This window comes from Juglans microcarpa x Juglans regia, chromosome 6D (genome assembly GCF_004785595.1).
Source record: "Juglans microcarpa x Juglans regia isolate MS1-56 chromosome 6D, Jm3101_v1.0, whole genome shotgun sequence".
NCBI classification, from domain to species: domain Eukaryota; kingdom Viridiplantae; phylum Streptophyta; class Magnoliopsida; order Fagales; family Juglandaceae; genus Juglans; species Juglans microcarpa x Juglans regia.
In genome coordinates, this window is record NC_054604.1 from 9,883,943 (window position 1) to 9,905,552 (window position 21,610).

Below are 21,610 nucleotides of genomic sequence, written 5' to 3' on the forward strand. Positions count from 1 at the left end.
GTTGTTCTTTGGAGTCTTTTGACCTCTTCAGGAAGTCGACTCGTGTGAAAATTTTGAAGATTTTGAATCTGTAAGACAGAACGATCGATTTACCCAAAAGCAAAGGATAAAAGCAATTTATTGGTATTCATGAACTAGACTCTAGACTCCTGTTCTGAGAATGTGTCAATGCTTCTAATAATAATAACAATAATAAATCATGCATCATGCTATTGCCCTTTGGAATTGGATAATGTTCTCCACTGGGAATAAATCTCCAACTCAAATATCATCAAATACAACACTAGTGCTAAAAAAAAAAAAAAAGCAACACAAAAGTAGGTACCAATTAGCTCAACTGATAAATCTCTCATGGTCGTATAAATAATTAGAAATCAAATCCAGCTTGTGTCTTAGGAAGCGGGGTTTTGGGGAAAAAGAGGGCTAATTTCCATTGGTAACACATAAACCCAATGCAACTCCAATGAGAAAGGAAAAAAATCTGGATAAGTTGCACAAAAGTCCATTTAAGGTGGTTTTTTATGAGCATTAAAGACCCATATAAGTCTGCATCTATAAGTGGGGAGCAACAGTATAAAGGAGCTACAAGGACAAGGATTATGAGAAAGAACATTAATTGAGATGGCGAGAACCTAAATGATCATCTATGATTTGATCGAAAAATGCAGCTCTAGATAAGAAATTAAGCAGTGGATAGGATTTGCTATCTGCAGGATAGGCTTAGTTGCTCTACATGATATTCATGTTTTGCAAGATTCTGGTCCTCTCTATATGGGTTAGATTCAGCACTTCACGGAGGCTTTCCCTTTCTTTTCATCAGATGATGGCTTTCCATTCACAGTACTCTTAGGAAAACATTGGAAAGATATGCACCTTCTGGGTAGGATGGGTCAATAGGATGATCGCAGGCTGCTCCCGCCTGTCGTAGAACAGTAATTTTCCTCTCTGCCATTGATGCAGCACCCTGATCACAAAGAAAAGATGTTGTTGAAGTCTATTAGAGAAACCTGTTACTTTCTTCCAATTAAAGAGAAGTGACTACATGCTTGCCCCTCAAACTGCACACTTGTGGCCAAAACTTCTGGGAAGAAATCTTGATTTTAACATGTAATATTACTGACTCCATTTCAGTGGAAGGGGCTTCATCTATTCACCCATTGATTTATTCCATTAAAATAAAAGGACTAGGGAACACAAATGAAAGTATTGTATCAAGGAAGCCTTCCAATATCTTTATTATTATCATCATCATCATTTTAAGCTTTATTTGTGGTGAGAGTAGGGGAGAATGGCAGTTCTTGGGTGGATTTATTGATAAGAAAGCAGAGAATCAAGCACTTTCTCAAGAACAGTTTTAAATATCTTTTCCTTTTACTTTTCCTGAAAATTTTCTAATTTTTTTTTTTTACCTCTTTCTTTAAATATATATTTTTTGAAGGGCAAGTTGCAGTTTATTGGATGGGTTTATCGGTAAGAAAGTTGAAGGAGAATCCATAACTCTTTTTCCTTACCATAGCATTTGCAATTATCAATCTACTCCCAACTACCAGTTTAATAGAAAATGATAAAGATACTACATTTTTTACATATCTTTTACAACTCTACTTTAAATTGAGAGAATTTTATAAAAAAACAATTCTCAGTAAAATAGTCAAATGATTTTATAGAAAATGCCCTCCATTTTAAAGCAGAGTTGTTAAAAAAGTTGTCAAAGAGGTTGTGGCTGTATCATTATTCCTGAACAAGTTCCAGACTCAGCACGCTGGCTTTCTAAGGTAGATATAGCCCCATCCAGTGTATATACTATATAGCCTTGGTATTAGTTTCTTAAATTAAGGGGTTATATAAAGATGCATCTTTGGTTAGGACGTAGTGTAAAATTGACTTTTACACCACCAATCACATACCACGACATCATAATTCTACCAATTCTACAACGAACTAAATTGCACCTAATTAAATTTTTTAAAAGAAAATTTCTAAAACCCTAAAATATGAACACTAAATTCTTAAAAACCCTACTGCTAATTATTTTCAAGACAACTTTAATTACTACTCCGGCCATTACTTGGGGTGGCCGCCACCCTGAGAGGTCACCGGAGTTGGGTGGAATTCAGTGGCCAGCAGCCACCATTAGTTTTTTAAAAAAACAAAAAGAAAATAATAATTTTTTATTCTATGTGGATGAGTGTATTTTAGGTATGATGAAAAAGTTGATGTGACTGACAGCTTTTGGTTGGAGGGCGTAAAAGGCCTTTTCACACCACATCCTGGTTTTAGATTATTCCATATATAATGTCACTCTTTTTTCTTTCATATCAAAAAGTTAGATATTACCAAAGAAAGAAAAAGAATGAGGGAAGGATCGCCGAGATTACAAAATGTAGCAGGTAATTCTCTAGTACAGAAATGAAGATGATACTGAGAAGTTGATCACAGCATTGATTTTCAGTCAGGTAACACAGTACAGAAAAAATTACTTGCCTGGAGAGTAGACAAAAACATGCCACTTTGGGTCACAGCTCCTGAACATGAACAGGTCATGAGAAGTCCACCCCTCCTTGTTAACCGCATTGCTAAAGAGTTTAAAGTTCTGTACATGCCTAATGCACTTTGTAAAACCTAATTGAATAGTGACCCCATGAGCAGAAGCAAACTTAAAAAATGTTACAACAAATATAAATGATTAAATCTACGTTTTACAATCAGGTTAAGCTTTTGGAACAAGTGATGATTTCACATGATATCAGAGCAAATATCCTGAGTTCGAATCCTGACTCTACACTCTACCCCATTTAATAAATAGAAAAAGGCTGAAAGATGTGTAAAGAAGCAAACTGTGACTCAAACTCAAAGCATCTAACAAAACAAGTACAGTATTGATACCAAACTTTTTTGAGAGCAAGTGAGAAAAGTAATACAGTCACCAAAATGCTCATCAGGCATCATTCAATAATATCCAGCAAAAGATACAAATAAAAACTCACCATCATTGCAAGAATAAACTTTAAACAAGAAGAAAATCTTCTTCCAAAGAAGCCGAAGGTTGATTTATTCAAACTCAAAAAACCGAAAAGCTCATACATAGCTATAGACCTATAGAGATCTAACTTGGAACAACTCTTGAAGTACAGGTAGGCACTCATGAAATATTCTCACACCTCCATAATAACAACCTCAACACAAATATTTAAGGAAAGATTTAAGACAAGTAAATATTCAAACCACAACTAATACGACTCATAAACTCTGCTTAGGAACAAGAAAAGGCCTCTGGAAGATGAAACATGCTGACTACCAAAACTTGCTACTTCTGATTGCTAACAGTCAGCACAGATAACTGGTGATTAAATTGCCATAACTTCTCTAAAATTCTCCAAATTGGACTGCGGTTGATGCTTTTAAAACTAGATACATAGAGGTTTTCAATGGTGTATGGCTTGCAGGGTAATTCTCTCACAGAAAATACAATATTAATTTTGAAAATGCTCCAAAACAGTGAACAGACGATTTTCTAAGAGCTCATTGTTATGGGCCCAAAACTAGTACAACAAATGCACCAAAACCTTTGGATTGCACTTGGGACACTTCAATGAGAACTATTGTGAAACAATTCAAGTGTCATTGGGATTTACACCCAGATTTCTTCAAGTGGTTTGGGGGTTGAAAACCTGCTATTGTTTAACAAAGCTCTGTAAGATAAGTGGTATGGCATGATGAACCAGAGATAGAAGCTTTGCAAAGATTGGTGGTGGAAATCAAATTCGGTAATATGTATGGTGTTCAAATGTGGTCACTAAGACTTTTGGTCTTGGATTGTGGAAAAACATTAGGAGAATATGGGGGGATTTCTCATGGTGTGTTAAATTTGAGGTGGAAGATGTATCTATCATCAAATTTTGGCACAATGTGTAGTGTAGGAATCAGCCTTTGAAGATAGCTTTCTTGTCATTATTTAGAATGCTAACTGTAAGGAGGAGTCGGTAGCAGAACTTTTGAATATCTCTGATAATTGACAATTTCATTCTTTAATTGTTTGCAATCTTTCAAGTTGAGAGTAGGTGGTGTTGATAAGATTTGTTAGATTGCTTCCAAAGAACCTTTAAGGTCAAGTCTTACTGACATGCACTCTACCCCCAAGTCAATCCTTCTTTCCTTTCGAAGAATATTTAAAGAAAAAAGGCGCCATCAAGGGTGCATTCTTTGTTTGGATGTTGGCCTTGGTGAATAACTTGAATAAGAGAAATGTCGAAGCAATGGATTGGTGTTGTATGTGCATGCAAGGCAGAAAGTATTGATCATTTTCTGATTCACTGCAAGGTGGCTAGGGATCTATGGGCATTGACATTCCATACCTTTGGGATCGTGTTGGTCATGCCCGAGCAAGTGATGAACTTAGGGCTGTAATTGATCTGAGACAAGTCAATCTTTGGGTTATCGAGTCAAGCTGGACTCAAATAACTCGAGCTGGGAGCTCGTCGAGTTGATCAAACACGAGCTCAAGCTGAGTCGAATTATTTATCGATCTTTGCCCATGCTCCTTAACAAGCCCGAGCCGAGTCGAGTTATTACTTGAGTTTTGCTCATACTCTTTTAAATATTATTCTTTATTTTTGAATGAATTGAATAATTAAAAATACCAAATTACAAAAAAAGTATTAAATTTAATGAAATTTTTACAACTAATATAAAAACCTTATATTAAATTACAATATTATAACATTTTTATGAATACATTTCTTATATGGTTCCTACATTATAGTATATGAAACTACAAAGTCCTACATACTAACTATTATAAATATTATGAAATAGCTACTATAATTTAATCACTTAACTACTTAAGTAACTTATGCATAATTATGGACTATATTCAATATATAGGTATAAATGACAATGCATAAGTAACTGGGTTACATGCTACATATTTAATTATAAAGGTTACTATACTTATTATTAAATTTAATATATACAAAAGCATATATATATGAGTCTTAATATATAGGAATAAATTATACATATATATACATATATATTGAATGATTTATGGACGAGCACTAATCAAGTCGAGCTAATGAGCCAAGTCTAGCATAAACGAGCGGACCTTAACGAGCATTAACTGAATCGAGTTGAGTTTAACGAGTATGTCATTTACTAATCAAGCGGATTTCTGCTTTCACAATCAAGTTTTTTTTACGAGTTGAGCTCGATTCGAGTTTAGCCGAGTGAGTATTGGGCGAGCAATTGTACGGATTGGTTCATTTACAGCCCTAGATGGACTTGATGGCTTGTTGACAAAGTCCACTAGGTAGCCATAGCAATTTAGAGGTTTGGATGGTTCTCTTTGTCTATGATGTGGTAGTGTATTTGGAGGGAACATAATGCTTGGACCTCCAAAGATTGTGAGAGGACAATGTTAGAATTACGAGTTATTATGTTCAACTCTCTTGGGCCCATTTGGATATAGCTCACCTCATCTCATCTCATCTAATTTCAACTAATAATCTCGCTACTATTCACGAACAATCTCAATTCATCTCATCTCATCTAATTTCAACTAATAATCTCGCTACTATTCAAGAACCATCTCAATTCATCTCATCTCATCTCACTATTCAAACGGGCACTTAATGTTTGGATAGCTGCATACAATAGTTTCCTTTTCTCATTTCATGAAATTGAGTTCTTTTTCCTCATCCCCTAGCTGGGTGTTTACTACTGTATACTTCATGTGTACTTGAGTTGCAGCCTTTTGCTATTGAATAAGATTGCTTTATATATATAGTCTTTTTCTTCCATCATTTATGTAAATTAAAGGTCTTTGAATGCTACCTAAGCTTTGAAACCCTACTATTATCAAATAAGGGTAACATGAATGCTTCTACCTTTGGAGCCAAGTCAATGCCCATTCTCATCTGCCAGCACTTATTAACACCACATTTAAATGTTTCTTTTAATTGTTTAGCTTATGGGCATCAACCCACATGAATTAAGCTAATCCAACCTTGTCCCCCCTTCCCAGACAACCAAATTATTCATAGAAAAAATAAATCCAAAGAAATTCTTCAAGGTCGCCTTGTTTACTAAAAGGAAAATCCAAAATTATGATGATGTTAATATGAGCTTCATATATCATATTTCATACATGCCACACAACATCTCCAAAAGGTCAATTATAAACTGGGGCTTAAGAGGAAAATTACTAGTAGCTGAATTCATATATGATTGGTAACGCAAGTAATTTACTCCTTCCCAACCTTAGGGATAATTATTTCCACCGATGGTTTTTCAAAAAATTGCTGACTTGAGATAAGATGATAAAGATTTTGGAGCCATCACAGCGACGTATCTATTGGTAATTTGGATAATACAAGCAAACAAATAGCTCATAAGTTCACATATGAAGTTCTAGAAGAAGTTGACAGCAAAACAAAAGTTCAGATACCCTAAGAAGCTGAAGACTGCAACCAAAAATAAAGCCATAGAAGAAATTGACAGCAAAACAAAAAGTTCAGATACCCTAAGACATTGAAAACTGCAACCCAAAATAAAGCCAGTTCAAACCATCACTTAGGTACTTTTGGTTCTTGGATTGATCTAAAGCTCGAGTTGTTCCCAATGTGTCAAGCCCACAAATAACTAAATATGTTATCCCTAATCAGGTTGGGATATTATTTCTCTGTATGAAATTAATCAATCCTAACCTCATTGCACATTGATAAACATTAACAATGCATGTCACCTTTCTTCGTGGTGCTAGTTTAGGAGGATCGACAACGACTAAGTCCCACAATTCATTCCTAGAAAGAGCACCCTTCATAAATTCCATTGCATCTTCTCTGAGAAAGGTTATTCTTCTTGGATCCATGTCGTTAAGAACAATATTTTCTTTTGCAAGCTCCAGAGCTGGCAATGATGTATCAACCCCTGAGAGTATACAGATATATTATAATTTATAGTCGGGAAACTTCTTTAGCTTTAGCGATACACGCAATCTGAAAATGACTTCCTCAAATAGAATCTAGAATAACATAGACTGTCCTGGTCAAGAAGTGCTCTTGAGAATAAATACAGAGAAGATTATATAATAATGAAAGCCTCACATGATGAGTTCTCCTTGAACCCCTAAAAGCAATGCTATACATATTAACAAAGGATACAAAAAGCCAATACAATATGAAGCTCAAGGTAATGAATGCACTACAGGTGTATCCATACCAGGAGTTGGGGTTGTCTGTAAGAAAGCAATTCATAACCTCTAATGGCCCTTTTAGCTTCTCCAAAAATACATAGGCCAATTGCCTTATTATTAATTTCCAACAAGCTCATGATCACGGTTTGTTATCTATGAAACAATCTATAATTTTTTTTTTGGAAGTAAAATAAAATTTTATTGAAACAAGTGAAAACAATCTATAATCTTTTAATAAACTTAGCCCTCTTTTTTTTTTTTTTTTTTTTGTGGGTGGGGGGGGGGGGGGGGATGCTTCAGCTTTTAAAAAGCAAAAGCTACTTGTAAGATGGTTGTTGGCAGTTTTTGGCAGCACACAACATAAGTCTCTAGCCTGCTGTATAGCCTACCGTCAGGGGCCCGGCGAACGGAACTCAGAGCTGCTCAACGCACCACCAGCCCTTGGCACAACAATCAGGTCAAGCAAAGCGCCCCAACCAAAGGGGCACAGTGCGCACATAACTCCTTTTTGAAAAAGACATCTAGTACATCAAAGGTGGCTTTTGAGAAGCAGCCAAAGGATTGCTTCCAGCTGAGCTTTTCCCTCCAAGATCCAAGGTTCAAATCCCATCGGGTGCAAACAATTTCTAGGGGCCATCGGACTGGGGGATTTTCCCCTTGAATTATCGAGATGCACTTATGAGAAGCTCCTTGCCAAGGGCCTGTGCACCCCGGGATTAGTCAGGAAGCTATTCCTGGACACCCGTTGCCAATAAAAATCTGCAGCCCTCCCTACTATACCTCATAAAACAACCTCTAATTATGTAACTGCTAGGTTCCTGTGTCCAATTATGACAAATGACATCCCAAAGAATGAGCAACAGGCCAGATTGGAAAAAAGAACTAGAATTCACCACAATCAATGCGTTGGTTGGTTTCAATTACTTTGAATTAGGAAAGTTGTGAAATAAATCCTTTGGCCAAATCTGGACTCCTTCAAATTGGAACAGTTCTGTTTAGATTCAACTAAAAATACATTTGAAAAAAAATTTCATCCATCATGGCCAAACTTTATGAATTTCAATTAAGAAAAAGATCTTTGCCACAAAAAAATAGTAAATCAAATTCAAAACAAACGTCAATAATGGCTTCAAGAAGTTCAAATCTGTATTTAGCAAAATTTACATGAGATGGTCAAGTGGAGCCCCATAGTCGTGACCATAGATTAAGGTCACATTTAGAACGAAGTGATAAAGAAAAATAAATGAGTCAGAAAAACTTATACCAGTGACATTAACAGCACCCCCACGTGCTGCATTCAGAGCAAAACCACCACTGTAGCAGAAAATATCAAGAACTTTTTTACCACCCGAAATTGTTGATATGAACTGACGGTTTTCGCGCTGATCAGCATAAAATCCGGTCTTCTGCCCGTCCAATGAAATTGCATAAAAAATTCCATTTTCCATTACCTAGCATTAGGGGAAAAAACCACAAGTTAGCAGGCACAAGACAAGGCACCGACATTTCAAGGGGAAGCCGCTGTAAATAATATACAAGTTGCACAAAGATAAAACCTGCTATAGATTAGCTTAGAATCACTGCTCATTCAGTATAGAAGCATAATTATTTCTCCTAATTTACTTCAAAATCTTTGATTCCATGAAAGTATGTAACCCAAGGAAACCCAAGCCACATCTAGGCTCTCTCTCCAAAAAGACTAGTCAAGGCCACAAGTGGAGCCCCTGTAATCAATATAAAGAACAGTAACTTCTCCCTCCTAAACAATCCATTACGATCTTCCTATATTCAATACATGGTGTTAAGTAAAATTCTTCAATCAGAAGATCCTTAGAAGGTGAATGGCCCAGTACACATGCCAATTGAAATCATGACCACGCACAAATGATAACTAGGATTTCTAACGGTAGAAAAAAATTCAACAGAGTTATGCTAGTTTTTAGAATTTGGTTATTTAAGAGAAATCAATATTACTGATATCCCATATTGAGTGAATAGGTGGTGAATGGGATCCTACATCACTTAGGAGGGAGAAGCTCTTGGTTTTATAATGATTCCAAAGGTCTCCAATTGTAACATTGGCTAGTCCTTTTAGAGTATGGGCACATATGTGGCTAGGACTTCACCTGGGGCATCACAAACGATATAAGAGTCAATTCCAACTAGAAATGCGGGACTTGAGTCATGCTACCAATGATGGAATGGCCCAAAGAGGACGTCGGGAATATAAGCGGGAAGATTGTGAAATCCCATGTTGAGTAAATATAGGTGATGAATGGGATCTCACATTGCTTGGTAGGAAAAAGTTCTTGTTCTTTATAACGATTCCAAGGAGCTCCAATAGTACCATTGACGAGTCCATTTGGAGTATAGGCCCATATGTAACTTGAGTGCAACATATGGATCCTAAATTAGGCCATAAAATAATTTTTGGTTTATTTATTTATTTTAAATATTATTGTAAACATTCTATTATTGTTATTATTATGAGTTTTTATCAATTTCTATTTCATTAATAAGCAGTTCATTTTTTATTCGGATTATTATTATTAATTTTATTTATTAAAAGAAAAAATGTAGTTGAATCATTAGTCAAGATTTTTGTTTTAAAATCATCATTGACCAAATCCCGGTGATTGACCTAGTCCTCTGTAAAAGGATAAACCACATGATGCCCACTAGCAATCACAGCCACTCCAAGTCCCATGTTTATTAAACTGTTGTGCAATGCTTTTAAACTTTCGTTGTTCTCTCTCTCCTCCCAAATGACCCTTCAGCAGGTTAGCGTTACGGCAGCCAATAACAGACTCCAAGTTGAAACGTTGAACACCCTTTCCCTATCATTATATCTCCTCTCCTTCTACAATTTCCCCAAAAACCATAGCATTCTTTCCTCACATCAAGCCACCACAGCCAAACTACTAGACACTTCCTCACATTCTCGTCAGCCATAGCACCGCCGTTCACCATCCCAGCAGCCACCTCCACTTCCCTCATACCCAGACCACCACAAACCACCCTAGCACCACCCAAGCAAGCCAGTACAAACCGAGACACCCACTGCATTCAATCACTTTATTCAACCCCAAAAATCACTAGATCAGCCACCATCGTGCTGCCACGGTAAGCTTTTCTACCGTGTTTCCCTTTCTCCTCCATTGCTTTCTCTCTCTATAGCAAGTGACCGCCTTTTGTGCGATTTGCTTGTGCCCACTAACGATTTCCAAAAGGAGAGTCGGAAAACTACTTAGACAGTCAAAAACTGTGAAGCTCAGCCCCAAAGAGGGCCCAAGCACAGCCTGCCTCTAAGACCCCAAGTCTTTAGAAGTCCACTCAGCCCACTACTAAAAACAGCGTCGTTTGGGTACCTGAAAACCCTAAGCCAGATTCCTTCCCCCTTCTTCTCTCTCCGTGCTGTCTCCCCCTTCCCTCCCGTGACCACTGGACCCCTCCACTATGCATCAAACACACACACCCACTTGCCGCTGACGGCAACACTGTCCCTAGCCACCAACCACCTCTCTCATTGCACAAGACATGTAAGCCTTCATATGATAAGTAGCTGCTTATCTAAACAAACAATAGTTATTGAGTTGTACAAAAAATATTCAAACAATACTTAAGTTGATAGATTTGACAAGTATGGGATTTTTGGGAAACAGGAGGTTCCTTTGTGTTGTATTCATATTATAGTGCACACGATGGTATGATAGCACCATGCTGAAAACACATAAGAAACAAGCTAATTTTTCGACTCAGGACCATGAGTGTACGATTTGGGGAGAATACATAGTGTAGTGCATATTATTGTAGCTTCAATTTCAGCTTTTAGCAATTTCTTCTTGATACTCATGAATTGAAGAGCTCGCAGAAGAGAACAATTTCAAATGATCAATATATAATGCTTCGAAGGATTTTCTACCTTAGTTCTTTCAGGACAAGCAGATGGATGCATTTCCTTCAACTCTGATAAATTGATTCCTTCTTCTTTCAAAATTTCAACAGAAGGTCTCCAGAATATATGATTAATTTCATCAATCCTACTGATGCCAGCTTCAATTTCTTGTTTGTACTTCTCAACCCAAGCAGCTGATGATGCTATAACAGCTATGTCTCCAAAAACATCAACAATTAATCCAGACAATCTGAGAAAAAGCACTGACATTCAATAAGTGTACTAGCATGTCCAGAAACAATTCAATGTAAAATAGAAAGGGGAATGAAAATACTCCAAAGAACCAACCACACCAAAAGATTATATAACCAAACCCTATTGCAGTACATAGTAATTCCGAATACACCCGTATCATAACACCGGGGCTGCAAACCTCCTCCCCCCAAAAAAAAAAAAAAAGGTACAACCCCAATATAAACTTAATTTCACTCCATATAATAATGTGCCACCCACCTTAAGCATAGCCAAACCTAAAGCCTCACATTGCTGCTAGAAAATTGTTTTGGTAAGTTAAACTTTATTGATAATAAAAAGGATGCAATCTAGGTACACAGGGAGTATACATGATAGACACCTAAGCAAAACAAGGAAAAAATGTATCAAATCTGATAACTAGAAATAGAAGACATTAAGCAACCATCCAGGAGAAAAGAGTCCTACAAAACACTTCTAACTTTGTCTCCTCACAATTCTTGAAAGTCCGATCATTATTTTCCCTCCAAATGCACCACATAACACAAGATGGGAATCATCTTCCATAAAAGTATAACTTTCAGAGCAAACAAAACAGCCTCTCTGACGTGCCAAAGGTCTATCACTCTATACAGCATAACCTAATTAAGCCCGCACAGACCTTGTCCAAAATATTGTGGATGGGGATAGCATGTATGCATATGCACAAATGCATTAATGAATAGTGAGGGGGAAAATGTTATAAAATCCCTTATCTTAGAATCAAATCAAACTGTAAACTTTTATGAATTTGGAAGAAGTTATTAAGAGGGGAGGAGCGATGGGGGAAGAGCACCCATAACAAGTTCAATTAATGGTCAATACCTATCTCCTTCGCTATTTACAAGACGATATGCATTTGTATTGGCTGACGGAAGCCCCAAACTCTCACGTAGTTCTCTTGCTGCATCTATTCTTGCTTCAAGCAGTTTCTTCATGTTGAAAGCACATGAAGGATCTCTGCATCATATAGATACAGTTTAGCATCGTTGTGAAGGTGATATAACCAAACAAAGTAAGTACCTTGTTAATTCCTCTTCTAGCTGCATAAGCCGAACACAGAACATGGAGACTGAATTATACAATCCCCATCCGATTGGTTTCTCTGCCCCATCAGCTACCAGCACAATATCTCCAGTTCTTGGTGGTGGTCTACCAAGTATTCTATCAACTGCTCCACTGTACACCATTGGACTACCCTTTTTAAAGAGTTGTGCCTTCCCCTTCTTTAGTACAACCGTTGCAACCCCTACCAAACACAAACCAATAACAACAAGGTTTCTAATGTCAAACAAATCTATGTACGGTTTCACACATAACACTTTGCTCAAATTGGACGAGGCAAAAAGAATGCAATGACCGTGTAACAGAAGGTTTAGACTCGCAAAATTATGGTATCTGGAGTATAAATATAATAGGGAAAGATGATAAGATGCGATGTTCAGATATCACCCACATCAAAGGATAAGGAAACTATAAATACACGTCTGGGCCACAATGCAAACATTTTATAAAGTTAAAGTGGTATACAGGCCTGAAATATCTATTGCATAAGAGTAAATTGCAGACAATGAATGTTAGATTTTAGAATATGATGGGAAAAATGTTACGATTATGCTTATCTCCAACACGGTCACCAGAATTCAGAACAAAGAAATGCAAGAAAACTCAAGAAAACAATTCAAGAACAGAACCAAGAAAGCAATTCTTATTTCTTGGAAGAGATTTTCGAGTAACCTCCAGACTCCAAAGAATCCACAACATCCAGAATGAAAAATACACTTCACTAATTCAAGCTTTATATTTACCGCTACTAACCAGTGAAACGCATTGTTTATTACAAACATTACATCAAATACGCAACAGTTTTATTAAGTCCTCTGCTGCCCCATACACTACCTAAACACAGCGCTTCATTAACACATGCATCCCCTGTTTTATTCAACACAAGCCTTCCTTCCTTCTTCATCAAAACGCGCCGTTCTATTTAAATGACACGCACCATTTTGCCACCTACAATTAATTCTGTTATCCTTCCTTTCATTTCCCAACTAATTCCTTCTCTCCACCAGAACCCTTTACGTTCTCCTCCCCTTTAACGGTCTTGTCCACAAGGCCTTGACAATCTCCCCCTCATTAAAGAACCTTGCCCACAAGGTGTGGGTAAAGATTCCTCAACTTCCACAGGACTCACAAGAGTTGTCTTCTACTGGTGCTCCTACCCATTTGATTAACACCTTAGTCAATGCATGATTACCACACTTCCTCATTCTTCTTTCTAAAATCTGTTCTGGTTCAGGTTGGATTTGCCCCTGTGAATCAGTTGGAGGTAATGTTGGCAATGGTGTGACATTCTGCCCAAGTTTCTTCTCCAAACAAGACACAAAAAACTGGGTCTATTCTTGAGGAAGCTGGCAAACTCAGTTTATAAGCTATTGACCCAATTTTCTGCAACACCTGAAAAGGCCCGCAAAACCTTGCAGAGCTAGCTTCATACTGTGCCTCATCGATATAGTCTTTTGTCTGTAGGGTTGGAGTCTTAAAAAAACCCAATCACCCACCTGGAAGCTCCTTTATGTTTTGTTCCTTTCAACATAAAACTTCATTCTGTGCTAACCCTTATGCATATTTTCTTTCAACAAAGACAATAGTTGTTCCCTTGACTTCAATTGTTGATCCACTACATCGTTGGTAGAGGTGCCTGGAATGTAGGACAACAGCTTAGGAGGGCCATACCCATAGAGAGCCTCAAAAGGGGTCAGCCTTATAGAAGAGTGTGTTGTGGTGTCATAACACCATTCAGCCATGGGCAACCATAGACTCCACTCCTTTGGTTTCTAGCTGCCGAAACACCTCAAATAACTCTCTAAACATTTATTCAATGCTTCTGTTTGGCCGTCAGATTGAGGGTGGTATGCTGAACTGAAATCTACGGAAGTCCCTTGAAAGTAAAATAGTTGCTTCCAAAATGAGCTAGTGAAAACAAGGTCCCTATTCGAGACAATAGACTTAGGCTTGGTTTGGATAGTGAGTTGAGATGAGATGAGGCGAAAGTTGAAAATTGAAAGTTAAATAAAATATTATTATTTTAATATTATTTTTGTTTTAGGATTTGAAAAAGTTGGATTGTTTATTGTATTTTTGTTTGGAAGTTTGAGAAAGTTGTAATGATTAGATAAGATGGTTTCATTAAACAAACCAGGCCTTAGAGAACCCATTGAGTTTAAAAACTCTAGAAAAGAAAATTGTGCTACCTTGCTAGCTGTGTAAGGATGACAAAGGGGAAAAAATGTGCAAACTTGGTCAATCTATCCACCACAGAAAAAACCATAGAGTACCCATTTGAGAGGGGCAAACCTTCAATAAAATCCATGGCAATATCTAACCATGGAGAATCAGGTATTGACAATGGCTGCAACAACCCAGGTGACTGGATGGTTTCATACTTATTGGCCAGGCACACTTCACATTCTCTAACCAATCTCTTGATGTCTTTGCGCATACCTTCCCAATCAAAATCCATCTTTGCCTTCTGTAGAGTTTTATGGTATCCCACATGTCTTGCCTGTGGATTATGGTGTATATACTCCAAAATCTTGGCCTGGATCAATGAAGAAGGAACCACCACCAATCTTCCTCTCCTCAACAACAAACCCTATTACATAAAAAAATACTTGGGACCCTTTTGCCCTTGATGCACCTTAGAAATGATCTCAGACACCTTAGGGCATGATGAATAGCTAGCCTTAAGTTCCTCTATCCCCAAGGGAGTTGGAAAGGAAATCAAGGCAAGAGTTGCTGATCCTTCCTCAGTTCTTCTTGAGAGGGCATCAGCCACTAAATTCTCCTTACCCTTCTTGTAATCAATGTGTTGAGCTTCAGTTCCAATTTTTTGTTCAAGTAAGTGCTTTAAGGCCTATTGATCTGTTTTGACCTTAAAGGTATGCCCCAATAAGTAAGGCCTCCATCTACTTACTGCAAAAACTAAAGCCAACAATTCTTTTTCATAGGTTGTTAAGAGTAAGGTTTTTCCCTTCAAAGTCTTGCTATAAAAATTAAAAAGTAATAGGTTGGCCTTCTTGCATAAGGATAGCCCCCAACCCCGAAAGCATCGCACTCAATGGTAAATGCCATTAGAAAAATCTGGCAATCTCAAAACAGAAGGATGACTTACAGCTTGCTTCAACTGCTCAAAGGTTGTGGCAGCTTCTTCACTCCAATGAAATGAGTTCTTTTTCAATAGAACAGTTAGCAAGGCTGCTATAGAACTATAATTCCTTATGAATTTTCTATAGTAATAGGTAAGACCCAAGAACCCCCTCAATGACTTCAAAGTTCTAGGTATAGGCCATTCCACCATGACTATAGTTTTGGGAGGGTCTGCCTGCACCCCACTGCTTGAGATAATGTGACCCAAATACTCAATGTCTTCAACACCAAACTTGCATTTCGACAATTTGGCATACAAAGTATGCTGCTTCAACACCTCCAAAACAGTTCTCACATGCAACACATGGTCAGCAACATTCTAACTATAAACTAATATATCATATAAAAAAAAAAAAAAAAAAAAAGCTATAACAAACTTCTTCAAAAATGATTTGAAAATGTTATTCATTAACCCTTGGAAAGTTGCAGGGGCATTTGTAAGGTCAAAATGCATGACTGAGAATTCATAATGGCCGTCATGAGTTTTAAAGGCTGTCTTTTGAATATCTACATCCCTAACTCGAATTTATTGGTAGCCTGCCCTCAAATCCAGCTTAAAAAATACTCTAGCTCCAAAGAGTTCATCAAGCAACTCATCAATAACAAGTATGAGAAACTTGTCCTTGATGGTTTCTTGGTTTAATGCACGGTAATCTAATGATACCCTTAGGACTGTCAATCTCTAACTTTTGATCCACAGCCATCAACTGTGAAAACCACCCTTGTTTTCTAACAAAATCAGACTTCAACCCCTTGCTACCAACCAACACATACTCACTGCCAAACTTAATTCCCTACAACATCACAATTTTTGTTCCCAATCTAAAACTCATAGACATTTTTGTAAAATCCCAATAGATGGAACCCAAGGTCTTGAGCCATTGTACCTGAAGAACGATACCACAGCCACCTAAAGTCAACACATGAAAAGGGACTGAAAACTTGGACCCTTGGATTTTGATCACCTCCTCACATCTACCTTGACTCAGTATCTTGGCTCCATTAGCAACCTTGACTTATAAACTGGAATCCTTCTCAGTCTTCAACTTAGCTTCTTGAACCACTAATGAATCCAAGAAGTTATGAGTGCTTCCTGAATTTACAAGGATCTCAACAGAACATGCCCCAATTCTTCCATGTAATCTCATGGCATTGTTATTTGAACAACCTGAGATTGCATGGATAGAAACTTCTAAACCTTCTTCCTCACCTCCCTGCACCTCCTCAACAGTGGATATTTCTTCATTCTCATCCAACAATGACTGCTCAAACAAAGGCTGCTCTACTTTCAACAAGTACACCTTAGGATGGTAGTGAGTGGGGGGAATGGTGTTCTAAGGAGGGTAGGGGGTCATATGAAGTAAGCCTATGAAAATTTATTAGAAAGGGGTGGACCACCTTTGCAAAACATATTAGGTTTGGAGTGGGTGATGGAGCAAGACTTTGCTTTTGGTTTGATGCTTGGAGTGGGGAGAGCCCTCTTTCCATTGCCTTTCCAGTCGCATTTAACATGGCTGGAAATCAGCAAGCGGCAGTTTTAGATTTGTTGTGTTGTGCCAATGGGACGGTAACTTGCAATGTCACTTTTGCTAAAAATGCTTAGGATTGGGAACTTGATGAGATGGCAGCCTTTTATAGCTACTTGTATTGAGCAAAGGTAGGAGGAAATAGGGGTGACCGTATGTTGTGGATTCAAACAAGGAGAAAAAAGTTTACTGTTAAATCCTTTTATAAGGTTTTGACAATACAACAGCCCACTTCCTTCCCTTGGAAGAGCATTTGGAAGGTACTAGATCCGCCTAAAGTTGCATTTTTCACTTGGACAGCTGCGCTTGAAAAGATTTTGACGGTTGATAATTTAAGGAAGCGGGGTATGGTAGTCATAGAGTGGTGCTACATGTGCAAAAAGAATGGAGAATCAATCGATCACTTGCTTTTACATTGTGAGGTGGCAGGGGAATTATGGGCTGGTATCCTTGACCGAGCCGGATTGAGTTGGGTAATGCCTAAGAGTGTGGCGGAATTACTAACGTGCTGGAACAAGAGGCATTTCAGTGCACAATTGGCAGCAGTGTGACGTATGATACTTTTGTGCTTAATGTGTTGTCTATGGTCGGAAAGGAATGAGAGGTGCTTTAACAACAAGGAGCGTGCAGTGGGGGAAATTTGGAATTTTGTTATATTTTCTCTTTTACAGTGGTTTTCTACTTTTGTTTTGAAGGGTGAGAATGTCCATGAGTTTCTATATTCTTTTCAGCTCACTAGAATGTAATTAGGTGTCTCGCTTTGTATACTTCTTGTGTACTTGGGCATTGCCTAGTTTCATTATATTCAATAAAGTTACGTATTTACTTATAAAAAAAAAAAAAAAAAGGATTCTTATACAAATGAGCTGGACTCCATTTCTCATCACAATGATAACTATTTTTTTATAAGTAAAAAGAATTCTCATCACAATGATAATAGAGGTCTTTTCTTCTTTTCTCATCCACTTGAGATGAAAAAATCTTCTTAATAGGAACACTACCCTTCTGTACCCTAGCACTATCTCCCCCTACTTCAGAATTACCCTTATCCACATTTCCTGTACTGCTTCTCCATGACTTCCTCGAAGCCCACAAATATTCCTCTTGAATCTTTGCAAGAACAAAGGCTACATTCAGATTAATAGGATTGAGCATTCCAACAGGCAATCGAATCTCATCCTTCAACCCGCTCATGAAACAACTTAGTTTATGTTTTTCAGACAATCATTTCAATCTGTTTGACGGCTTCAAAATGTGCCTTGTAAACAACCACAGATGACATTTGCTTTAAACGAGTTAAAGCCTCCATAGCATCATCGTAGGCCGTAGGGCCAAACCTCACTTGAAGGGCTTTCACAAAGGAATCCCAACTTGTAAAAATTTCACAATCCACAGCATCTTGATACCACACAAGAGCCTCGCCTTTCATGTGATAAGAGGCCATTAAAAGCCTCTGGTTCACCGATGTTTGATGGAATTCAAAGTATTAGGTGGCTTTAAAAATCCATCCGATAGGCTTGGTACTATCAAAGTGGGGGAAATCCAATCTAACCCCTCTTGGCAATGATCCCCTTTCCTCTTGATTCATCCCTCCACCCCATAAAACCCTTCCTCATGATTCATATCTCTACCCCCACAAGAACCATTAGGGACAGAATTAACTTGTTGACTTTCTATGAAAGATCTAATCATATCAGTGAGTTGGTATGAGCTGCCTGTAATTCCACAGATCACATGATTATGCTCAATACCTTCTTGTTGCCTCAGTGAACCTTTGTGCTGCGCCTTCAAGGCTAATGATCGTGTGTTTTCTGCCATGAGAGGATCAGTCTCTTTGACATGAATTGTTACGGGTCTACTTATCTCCAACACAATCACCAGAATTCAGAACAAAGAAATGCAAGAAAACTCAAGAAAACAATTCAAGAAATCAAGAACAGAACCAAGAAAGCAATTCTCATTTCTTGGAAGAGATTTTTGAGTAATCTCCAAACACCAAAAGAGTCCACAACATCCAGAATGAAAAATACACTTCACTAGTTCAAGCTTTATATCTACGGCTACTAACCAGTGAAGCGCACCATTTATTACAAACATTACATCAAATATGCAACCATTTTATTAAGTCCTTTGCTGCCCCATACACTACCTAAACGCACCACTTCATTAACACACGCACACCCTGTTTTATTCTACACAAGCCTTCCTTCCTTCTTCATCAAAACACACCATTCTATTTAAATGCCACGCACCATTTTGCCACCTACAGTTAATTATGTTATCCTTCCTTTCATTTCCCAGCTAATTCCTTCTCTCCACCAGAACCCTTTACAAAAGATGAGCTTAAGAAGTATGCCACCAATATACTCGTGTCAACAACCCCTAAGAGTGTTCACCAATAAAGACTCTTTAAAAGAGCATGGCATAGATCTACTCAATTATCAGAATAAAAATGGAAACTGAAAAAACAGAGAGAGAAAAGCACAAATTTTACTGAACTATGGGAATTGAATCTTTCAAATTGCCTTTCTGATAGCATCTGAAGCTCAAACATTACAAGCCCATCGTCATTAAACATGCCGTTGGAAACATGGGATCATGGAAGGGATGCGGTAACATTAGAATTAAAATAAAATAGTCGGGAATTGATATAAAGAGTATCCATGTGTTGTTAGATGTTGATTGTACGTGGCCAAATTGGCACCTTTTACTGGAAAGGGATTGTCTTGTTCAGCCTCCCTAATTTTTTTTTTTCAGATTTCTCTTCAACCTTTTTCTGCTGTTTTTTTGTAATTATCTTCAGAATGATCCCAGTCAAATTGTTGGACTCATAGGAAAAGAGAGCCATTGCTATTATGCCGAAGAAGTCTGGCAGCCATTTTTATGAGGAAAAGGAAAAACTACAACTTAACCAACATATTCCATTTTGCAATTACCCCTTCGATTCCCCACGTCACAGAAACATGTTTAATGCTAAACGCTTATGGCTTTACATCCAATTTATAGCTCAAATTTGGACATGCCCAGAAGCCAAAAGGTTCAGATACCCCAAAAGCCAATATAGAAACAAAACAAGCAGAGAAAGAAACGCTTTCATAGTAACCCCGACAGCCAATATAGCAAATGTAATAGAAAAGCTACCGACCACACACACAAACATGCAGAGACCTTTGGGCAAAGAATAAGCAATTTCTTCGCGAATGGTGATGCCTGGTGGTGAAGAAAAAGCTAGAGACTTCATGAGGCGTGAAGGAATCTGCTGCATGTTTTTTAACATAAAAGGAACGAGTTATTGAGCGATGCATTGCACATTTTCCATGGATGTGTATATCCAGTGTTTTGATACCATTTAGGGTGTCGATGGGTGGCCCATTGGCGCTTACCCGAAAACCCGGTGTACACTATCCAACTAGGTCCGGTCCTCAGCGGTAAGTTGTATCCATCATTTATATTTATTCTTACTAAATGTATTGTATTTAAATGATGAGTAAAAAAATTTAATAAGTTTACGAAGAATAAAATAAAAAAAATTAAAAAATAATATATATATATATATAATATATAGTGTATGGGAATGATGAATAGTAAAATTCAATTATAAATAATAGTGAAATATGAAAATGATTTCATTACGACTCTTATTTCTATTTTAAAACTCTCTTTGAAATTGAGGGCAGTTTTGTAAATATGAGAATTTTTTTTTTAATGAAATAGCGTGATTGTATTGGTCGATTATAAAATGAGTTATAGAGTAATTGTAAAAAAGTTATAGGTGTTCTATAAAAAAAAAAAAAAAAAAAAAGTTGTACATGTATCATTACTTAGTAAAATAATTTGAGTGAAATATTTTATTGAATTTTGGAAAAGAAAAGAGAAAATTAAATAAAAATATTAAAAAGTTAAAAAATTATTTAAATATGTTTTTTGATATAATTTTTTTAAAAGTTTATAAAAATTGTACTTAATTTTATGTTTGAATAAAGATTATGTAATGATTAAATGAGAAAGTTTAAAATTTGAAATTGAAATATATTTTATATTTAAGTAATGTTAGAAAATGAAATTTTGAGAATTCTTGTTGTGTTCAAACATGCCATTAAGACCTTTTGCGAAACAAGAAATCAAGATTTTTCAATTTCAGTCGAAATTTTTTTCAATTTGAAAAAAAAAAAACACAAAAACCAAAACAAATTTCACAAAAATCAAAAATATAAACTACCTTTTATATTCAAACAATTTTTCAACTTTACTTATTCATTATTAAAAATTCCATTAATAGAAAACATATTTTTTTAAAAAAATAAATTTATTTAAAATTTCTTATATACTTTCACAAATCTCAATAAAACGGTACATCTCAAAACATCTTAAAGCATTTTCAAATAGTAATAGTATATATATTTATAATTTTATTTATAAAACTCATTTTATTAGATGAATAATATTATATATAGTCATGAGTTGTATAAATACTATGCATTATGTTTGAAAAATGAT

General features: G+C 36.8%; 1 protein-coding gene across 5 annotated transcripts; it reads right to left on the reverse strand.

Moving 5' to 3' along the window:
* Window positions 1-333: 333 nt before the first annotated feature.
* On the reverse strand, window positions 334-20,535 carry LOC121235170 (ribosomal RNA large subunit methyltransferase I). 5 transcript variants are annotated; one of them, XM_041131450.1, is made up of 8 exons: window positions 20,259-20,535; window positions 12,402-12,627; window positions 12,204-12,338; window positions 11,115-11,337; window positions 8,457-8,643; window positions 6,743-6,927; window positions 2,485-2,593; window positions 334-964 (listed from the first exon to the last, which is right to left on the reverse strand). In XM_041131450.1, the coding sequence occupies exons 1-8, from the start codon at window positions 20,416-20,418 to the stop codon at window positions 891-893; spliced, it is 1,299 nt and encodes a 432-aa protein (XP_040987384.1). In that variant the 5' UTR covers window positions 20,419-20,535; the 3' UTR covers window positions 334-890. The 5 variants fall into 5 exon arrangements, with proteins under 5 accessions (XP_040987384.1, XP_040987382.1, XP_040987383.1 ...); XM_041131448.1 differs by having other exon boundaries at window positions 2,485-2,622; window positions 20,259-20,533; XM_041131449.1 differs by having other exon boundaries at window positions 2,485-2,622; window positions 20,282-20,479.
* Between the last annotated feature and the right edge of the window lie 1,075 nt (window positions 20,536-21,610).